Here is a 9,074-nt window from a genome sequence, read left to right as displayed (position 1 = left end):
CTCCCTCTTCACCCCCCCTCCGTCTCCCTCTTTCCCCCCCCCCGTCTCCCTCTTCCCCCCCCGTCTCCCTCTTCCCCCCCGTCTCCCTCTTCCCCCCCCGTCTCCTCTTCCCCACCCGTCTCCCTCCTTCCCCCCCCGTCTCCCTCTTCCCCCCCCGTCTCCCTCTTCCCCCCCCGTCTCCCTCTTCCCCCCGTCTCCCTCCCTTCCCCCCGTCTCCCTCTTCCCCCCCCCGTCTCCCTCTTCCCCCACCCCGTCTTCCTCTTCACCCCCCTCCCCCTCTACCCCTCCTCCTCCCTTTTCCCCCCCTCCTCCCTTTTCCCCCCGTCTCCCTCTTCCCCCCGTCTCCCTCTTCCCCCCCGTCTCCCTCTTCCCCCCCCGTCTCCCTCTTCCCCCCCGTCTCCCTCTTCCCCCCCCCCCCCCGTCTCCCTCTTCCGTCTCCTGTCTCCCTCTCCCCCCCCCCGTCTCCCTCTTTACTCCCACCCGTCTCCATCTTTACCCCCACCCGTCTCCCTCTTTACCCCACCCGTCTCCCTCTTTTACCCCACCCGTCTCCCTCTTCCCCCCGTCTCCCTCTTCCCCCCCGTCTCCCTCTTCCCCCCGTCTCCCTCTTTCCCCCCGTCTCCCTCTTCCCCCCCCGTCCTCCCTCTTCCCCCCCCGTCGCCCTCTTCCCCCCCCCCGTCTCCTCTTCCCCCCCCCCCCCCGTCTCCCTCTTCCCCCGTCTCTCCCGTCTCCCTCTTTCCCCCTCCTCCCGTCTCACTTTCCCCCCCGTCTCCCTTTCCCCCGTCTCCCTTTCCCCCACGTCTCCCTTTCCCCCCCCTTTCCCCCCGTGTCTCTCTCTCACTTTCCCCCCATTTTCTGTCTCTCACTTTCCCCCAGTTTCTGTCTCTCACTTTCCCCCCAGTTTCTGTCTCTCACTTTCCCCCCAGTGTCTCTTTCTCACCTTCCCCCCAGTGTCTCTCTCTCACCCTTCCCCCCCAGTGTCTCTCTCTCACCTTCCCCCCCAGTATCTCTCTCTCACCTTCCCCCCCAGTGTCTCTCTCTCACCTTCCCCCCAGTTTCTCTCTCTCACCTTCCCCCCAGTGTCTCTCTCACCTTCCACCCAGTTTCTCTCTCTCACCTTCCCCCCAGTATCCCTGTCTCACCTTCCCCCCAGGTGTCTCTCTCACCTTCCCCCCAGTTTCTCTCTCTCACCTTCCCCCCAGTGTCTCTCACCTTCCCCCCAGTATCTCTCTCTCTCACCTTCACCCCAGTCTCTCTCTCTCTCTCTCTCTCTCTCTCTCTCTCTCTCTCTCTCTCTCTCTCTCTCTCTCTCTCTCTCTCTCTCTCTCTCTCTCTCTCTCTCTCTCTCTCTCTCTCTCTCTCTCTCTCTCTCACACACACTTTCCCCCAGTGTCTCTCATCTTCCTCCCAGTGTCTCTCACTTTCCCCCAGTCCTCTCTCTCTCTCACTTTCCCCCCCCAGTCTCTCTCTCACCTTCACCCACTCTCTCTCTCACCTTCCCCCCAGTCTCTCTCTCTCTCACCTTCCCCCCAGTCTCTCTCTCTATCACCTTCCCCCCAGTCTCTCTCTCTCTCACCTTCCCCCAGTCTCTCTCTCTCTCACCTTCCCCCCAGTCTCTCTCTCTCTCACCTTCCCCCCAGTCTCTCTCTCTCTCACCTTCCCCCCAGTCTTTCTCTCTCTCACCTTCCCCCCAGTCTCTCTCTCTCTCACCTTCCCCCCGTCCTCTCTCTATCTCACCCTTCCCCCCAGTCTCTCTCTCTCTCACCTTCCCCCCAGTCTCTCTCTCTCTCACCTTCCCCCAGTCTCTCTCTCTCTCACCTTCCCCCCAGTCTCTCTCTCACCTTCCCCCCAGTCTCTCTCTCTCACCTTCCCCTCAGTCTCTCTCTCTCTCACCTTCCCCCCAGTCTCTCTCTCTCTCACCTTCCCCCCAGTCTCTCTCTCTCTCACCTTCCCCCCAGTCTCTCTCTCTCACCATACCCCCAGTCTCTCTCTCTCTCTCTCACCTTCCCCCCAGTCTCACTCTCTCTCACCTTCCCCCAGTCTCTCTCTCTCTCACCTTCCCCCCAGTCTCTCTCACCTTCCCCCCAGTCTCTCTCTCTCTCACCTTCCCCCCAGTCTCTCTCTCTCTCACCTTCCCCCCAGTCTCTCTCTCTCAACCTTCCCCCAGTCTCTGTCTCTCTCACCTTCCCCCAGTCTCTCTCTCTCTCACCTTCCCCCCAGTCTCTCTCTCTCTCACCTTCCCCCCAGTCTCTCTCTCTCTCACCTTCCCCCCAGTCTCTGTCTCTCTCACCTTCCCCCCAGTGTCTCTCTCTCTCACCTTCCCCCCAGTCTCTCTCTCTTTCACCTCCCCCAGTCTCTCTCTCTCACCTTCCCCCCCAGTCTCTCTCTCTCTCACCTTCCCCCCAGTCCTCTCTCTCTCACCTTCCCCCAGTCTCTCTCTCTCTCACCTCCCCCCAGTCTCTCTCTCTCTCACCTTCCCCCCAGTCCTCTCTCTCTCACCTTCCCCCCAGTCTCTCTCTCACCTTCCCCTCAGTCTCTCTCTCTTCACCTTCCCCCAGTCTCTCTCTCGCCTTCCCCCCAGTCTCTCTCTCGCCTTCCCCCCAGTCTCTCTCTCTCTCTCTCTCTCACATTCCCCCCAGTCTCTCTCTCACCTTCCCCCCAGTCTCTCTCTCTCTCACCTTCCCCCAGTCTCTCTCTCTCTCACCTTCCCCCCAGTCTCTCTCTCTCTCACCTTCCCCCCAGTCTCTCTCTCTCTCTCTCTCACCTTCCCCCCAGTCTCTCTCTCTCTCACCTTCCCCCCAGTCTCTCTCTCTCTCACCTTCCCCCCAGTCTCTCTCTCACCTTCCCCCCAGTCTCTCTCTCTCACCTTCCCCCCCAGTCTCTCTCTCTCACCTTCCCCCCAGTCTCTCTCTCTCACCTTCCCCCCCCAGTCTCTCTCTCTCACCTTCCCCCCAGTCTCTCTCTCTCTCACCTTCCCCCCCAGTCTCTCTCTCTCTCACCTTCCCCCCAGTCTCTCTATCTCACCTTCCCCCCAGTCTCTCTCACCTTCCCCCCCAAGTCTCTCTCTCTCTCACCTTCCCCAGTCTCTCTCTTTCGCCTCTCTCTCTCTCCTCTCTCTCTCTCTCTCTCTCTCTCTCTCTCTCTCTCTCTCTCCTTCCCCCCAAGTGTCTCTCCTCTCTCCACCCCCATATGTCTCCCACCTCCCCATGTATATCTTTCTACTCCCTTCCCCCCCAATATGTTACATAGTCGATGAGGTTGAAAAAAGGCATCGGTCCATCAAGTTCAACCCATGCTAAATCTAGACAACAGATACTTTATCCTATATCTATACTTACTTATTGATCCAGAGGAAGGCAAACAAAAAACCCCACTAAGGGGAAAAATTAATTCCTTCCTGACTCCAAGAATTGGCAATCGGATTAATCCCTGGATCAACATCCTTACCATGTATACTTATTTGGTATATCCCTGTATACCTTTCCCATCAAAATAGATGTCCAACCTTTTTTTGAAGAACCCTATTGTATCTGCCATCACAGTCTCCATGGGTAATTAATTCCACGTTGTAACTGCCCTTACTGTAAAGAACCCTTTCCTTTGTTGCTGGTGAAATTTCCTTTCCTCCAACCATAAGGGATGGCCCTGAGTCCTTTGTACTGCCCGTGGGATGAATAGTTCTTTTGAAAGCTCTTGTATTGTCCCCGAATATATTTGTATATAGTTATCCTATCCCCTCTTAGACGCCTCTTTTCTAATGTAAATAAATCTAATTTAGCTAGCCTCTCCTCATAAGTTAGATTGTCCATCCCCTTTATTAATTTGGTGGCTCTTCTCTGCACTCTCTCTAGTTCCATAATGTCTTTTCTTAGTATTGGTGCCCAAAATTGTACTCCATATTCAAGGTGTGGTCTTATTAGTGCTTTGTAAAGAGGCATAATAATGTTTACCTTCCCTTCCATCCATTGCCCGTTTGGATGCAAGATAAGATCGTGTTTGCCTTTGCAGCTACTGCATGACATTGGGCACTATTGCTAAGCCCTGCTGTCTACAAGCACTCCTAAATCCTTCTCCATCAAGGATTCCCCCAATTTATCCCCATTTAATTTGTAAGTCGCCTTTTTATTCTTGCATCCCAAATGCATAACCTTACATGTATCTGTATTAAACCTCATCTGCCATTTACCTGCCCACGTTTCCAGTCTCTCCAAGTCCTTCTGAAGAGAAATTACATCCTGCTCTGATTCTATTACTTTACACAATTTAGTATCATCAGCAAAGATGGAGACTTTGCTCTCGATCCCCAACCTCAAGGTCATTAATAAACAAATTAAAAAGGAGGGGTCCCAGTACCGATCCGTGAAGTACTCCACTCACGACTTTAGCCCAACCTGAAAAAGTTCCATTTATGACAACCCTCTGTTGTCTGTCTTTTAACCAGTTTTCAATCCAGGTGCATATTTTATTACTGAGTCCAATTTTCTTTATTTTGTACACCAACCTCTTTTGTGAAACTGTTTCAAAAGCCTTTGCAAAATCTAAGTAGACCAGATCAACTGCATTACCCTGGTCTAAATTCCTACTTACCTCCTCAAAGAAACAAATAAGGTTAGTTTGGCATGATCTATCCTTCATAAATCCATGCTGACTATTACTAATAATTTTATTTTCCATTAGGTATTCCTGAATATTATCCGTATTAAACCTTCAAGTAGTTTCCCTACTATTGAAGTCAGGCTTACAGGTCTGTAATTCCCCGGTTGTGATCTAGCTCCCTTTTTAAATATAGGCACCACATCTGCTTTACGCCATTCTTGTGGTACTGAGCCTGTGGAAATGGAGTCCTTGAATATTAAATATAATGGTTTGGCTATTACTGAGCTTAACTCCTTGAGAACTCTTGGATGTATGCCATCGGGGCCAGGTGCCTTATTTACTTTAATTTTTTCAAGTCGCTTATGAACTTCTTCCTCAGTTATCCAATTGTTCATTAATATGGAGGTTGTGGCTTCCTCCTGCGGCACTACTATTGAACTTGATTCTTCCCTGGTAAACACAGAGGCAAAGAATTTGTTTAATACCTCAGCTTTTTCCTTATCTCCAATAATAATCTGCCTACCCATCTCACACTGAAAGGGTCCTATATTTTCTTTTCTCATTTTTTTGTTATTAAGGTACTTAAAGAATTTTTTTAGGGTTGACCTTACTTTCTATTGCAATCCTTTTTTCATTATCCATTTTTGCTAATTTGATTGAACTTTTTCAATTTTTGTTACATTCCTTATAATTCTGATACGGTGTCTCTGTCCCTTCCGACTTAAAGAATCTAAACGCCTTCCTCTTCTTGTCCATTTCCTCCCTACCTGTTTATTTAGCCACATTGGTTTTGACTTATTTCTTTTATACTTATTACCCAAGGATATACACTGATAAGTGTGCTTTTCTAACAATGTTTTAAACACTGCCCCTTTATCTTCTACATTTTCCCTGCAAAAACATTATCCCAGTGTATTACTACTAGATTAGACCTCCGTTTATTAAAATCTGCCTTTCTAAAGTTTAAGGTCTTTGTTGAACCCAAGAAATCTATTTTTTGATAATTTATTTCAAATGAGACCATGCTATGATCACTGTTACCCAAATGTTCCAGGACTTGAATATTTGTTATTACTTCTACATTGTTTGATATGACCAAATCCAGTATTGCCCCTCTCCTGGTTGGTTCCTCAATAATTTGGGTCATATAATTATCTTTAAGCACCCCCAAAAACCTGTTTCATTTTGTTGTAACGCTAATCTCATTGCCCCAGTCTGTCTGGATAATTAAAATCCCCCATTATGCAAACATGACCCAGTTTTGATGCCTTTTCCATTTGCAAAAGTATTTTAGCTTCCTCAATCTCACAGATATTTGGTGGTTTATAGCATATTCCCACAAACATTTTCTTTATACTTTTACCTCCACTGCTAATTTCTATCCACAAAGTCTCTATATTTTCATCATTCCCTTCATAAACATCATCCCTTTATAATAGGTTTTAGATCCGGTTTAACATATAGACATACTCTACCTCCCCTTCTATTTGCTTGATCCATCCGAAAAAGGGAATAACCCTCTAAATTAACTGTCCAGCCATGAGTTTCATCCCATTATGTTTCAGTAATGCCTATGATATCATACTGCTCCCTTGCAGCTATTAATTCAAGCTCCCCCATTTTATCTGTCAGGCTTCTTGCATTAGCAAGCATGCATTTCAGGTTTTTTTTCAGCCCACTTGGTTTAGTCTTTAGAAGTTTTCTAGTATTATCTCTATTTACTGTGGGTGTCTCACTGTTTGTCAAACTCGCACTTGCCCCCATTCTACCTCCATACCACCTTGTCTCCTCCTCTATTCCATTTAGTTCATTATCTGTTTCATTCCCCTCCCCCCTCCTTCCTAGTTTAAAATCTCCTCTCCCACCTCTCCATGTCTCTTTCTCTCCCCCCAATATGTCTCCCACCTCTCCCCCTCCCCCCAATATGTCTCCCACCTCTCCATGTCTCTTTCTCTCCCCCTCCCCCCAATATGTCTCCCACCTCTCCATGTCTCTCTTTCTGTCCCCCTCCCTCCCAATATGTCTCCTACCTCTCCATGTCTCTCTTTCTCTCCCCCTCCCTCCCAATATGTCTCCCACCTCTCCATGTCTCTCTTTCTCTCCCCCTCCCTCCCAATAAGTCTCCCACCTCTCCATGTCTCTCTTCCACCTCTCCATGTCTCACACACTCACCTCATCACGCGGCATTCAGCAAGTCAAAGCCTGTGCAGCATGAGCTGTGCAACATGAGCTGTGCAACGTGAGCTGTGCAACATGAGCTGCGCAGCATGAGCTGTGCAACATGAGCTGTGCAGCATGAGCTGTGCAGCATGAGCTGTGCAACATGAGCTGCGCAACATGAGCTGTGCAACATGAGCTGCGCAACATGAGCTGCGCAGCGCATGAGCTGTGCAACATAAGCTGTGCAGCATGAGCTGTGCAGCACAGCGCCACTGCTTCTCTGCAAAATCGCCCTTGCTGCCTGCGCCCACCCTAAACAATCTTGCGCCCCCAGTTTGCGCACCTCTTGGGTAGAGACCCGAGGATCAGCGTAGATAGAGGTGACAAATAAGCCGCACATAACATTCCCATGACCTCTTATCCGCTTGTGTGGACCGGACATGCTGCGCTCACTCCAGTGCTTTTCCATTCACTGCACTAATAATAGTAACTTAATATAGCGCTTTTCTTCCTATGGGATTCAAAGCACGTCACAGTTTGATACTCTTCCACCCTTTCTGTGATTATATACTTTCTTTGCCCCAACAATCTCCTTTGTTCTTATTTCTCATTGTTCTGTATTTCTCTCCCTCTTTTCCCAATATATCGTATTCTTGTTCCTCTCTTGTTCAAACCTGTACTGAAGCTCAGAGCTATCTCCCTGTTTCACCAAATGGTACACCGCACAGCAGGTTTTATATACAAGATTCGTCATTTCATGGTACAAGAATGGAATGGGGAGAAAATAGACGAGAAGAGCTTTAGAGAAAATAAAAAATTGGCGCATAGAATAAGTTGGTTTTCTAATCGAGTATTTTTCTCCATTTTGCTTATCCCTCCCTCTCCCTCCCTCTCTCTCTCTCCCCCCCTCTCCCTCCCTCTCTCTCTCTCTCCCCCTTCCTTGTAAGCTCTCATTTTACCCCCCTCGCCCCCAAGGTAACCAATGAAGCGCTCTCCGACACCTCCGGGCACCCTTGGAAACGGTGCATTGGGCTCCCTCTCTCGAGAGTTGGGGAAGGGGAGTGCAGTCATGCTCTCGGCTGCTGTCCTGGAGTTGCCAAGCCCTGGGGCCCGAGGGCCTCCTCCATACGAAGGGACCACACTGAGTGAAGCCCAACTGACAGAGGGCAAGTCAGGGGGGACGGTCAAAGTGTATCTTCCAAACCAGCAGAGGACAGTGGTAAGATTTGTTGGTGACCTTTCTTATACTGTAACTCTTCCAGGGCTTGTCAGTCTGTGTGTTTCTAAGGGTCTGTCTTCCTTTTTAGGCTGTGTGTGTAATTGCCTCTATTGCTGGTTTTCTTTGTGATTGTCCAAAAATTGGAAAAAGAGAAATACCTATAGCGCTATCCATATGAAAAATATAAACCCCCCACCCCACAGTGTTAAACTCACAAGGTAGTGTCTTTATATGAGCGATTAAACGCCTGCGCTAGAATGGAATAGACTCCTGGGTACTCCCATTTACCTCTCCAACATCCTGCCCGTCCTCCTTCCTTGGAGAGGTGGGGGGGTGGAGGGGGCGGGATTATATTTTTATACGAATTGTTTTTGCGCTATAGGTTTTTCCCGTATTTATTTACTTTACACATTATACTCAGGGTGAGTGAGGGTAGCATAACCTTGGGCTGCAGGGAAAGCAGTTTGGAGTTTTATATATGTCCACAAAAAACATTCAGTGTTATTAATGTGTTTATTTGCATCCACTTAGCACTTATTATATAAGGTTGCATAGTTCAAAATGTTTTTCTTTGTGATTGTGTTTGCAGTTCAGTGTTATTTTCTTTGTCAGTTTTATTTTATTTTGTTTTATTTTATTCTTTGTTTCTGTAGTGTTCTAACTATCTCGCTCACTGTCTGTCTCTCGCTCGATCACTGTCTGTCTGTCGCTCGCGCGTTTGCTGGCTGGCTGTCACTCGCTCACTGTGGCTCGCTCACTCACGCTGTCTGTCTGTCGCTCACTGACTGTCTGTCGCTCGCTGTCTGTCGCTCGCTGTCTGTCTGTCGCTCGCTGTCTGTCGCTCGCTGTCTGTCTGTCGCTCGCTGTCTGTCGCTCGCTGTCTGTCTGTCGCTCGCTGTCTGTCTGTCGCTCGCTGTCTGTCTGTCGCTCGCTGTCTGTCGCTCGCTGTCTGCCTGTCCTTTCTGTCGCTCGCTGTCTGCCTGTCTGGCTGTCTGCCTGTCTGTCGCTCACTGTCTGCCTGTCTGGCTGTCTGTCTGCCTGTCTGCTGTCTCTCTCGCTCCCTCTGTCGTTTCTGTCTCTCCCGCTCCCTCTGTCGTCT

At 49.4% G+C, this 9,074-nt stretch overlaps 1 protein-coding gene across 2 annotated transcripts in view; it reads left to right on the top strand.

The window, feature by feature from the left end:
* The first annotated feature begins 7,702 nt into the window (after positions 1-7,702).
* ARAF (A-Raf proto-oncogene, serine/threonine kinase) overlaps positions 7,703-9,074 on the top strand; it is a 92,845-nt gene continuing 91,473 nt past the window's right edge. For both annotated transcript variants that reach the window (XM_075582455.1, XM_075582454.1), the window contains exon 1: positions 7,703-7,975. In XM_075582455.1, coding sequence (XP_075438570.1) covers positions 7,739-7,975 — 237 coding nt within the window. In that variant the 5' untranslated portion in view covers positions 7,703-7,738. The remainder of the gene's footprint in view (positions 7,976-9,074) is intronic.

Source organism: Ascaphus truei, unplaced genomic scaffold, assembly GCF_040206685.1.
Source record: "Ascaphus truei isolate aAscTru1 unplaced genomic scaffold, aAscTru1.hap1 HAP1_SCAFFOLD_236, whole genome shotgun sequence".
Taxonomy (NCBI): domain Eukaryota; kingdom Metazoa; phylum Chordata; class Amphibia; order Anura; family Ascaphidae; genus Ascaphus; species Ascaphus truei.
The sequence above is the reverse complement of the archived record's forward strand: the minus strand, read 5'-3'. Positions and strand labels throughout refer to the sequence as shown.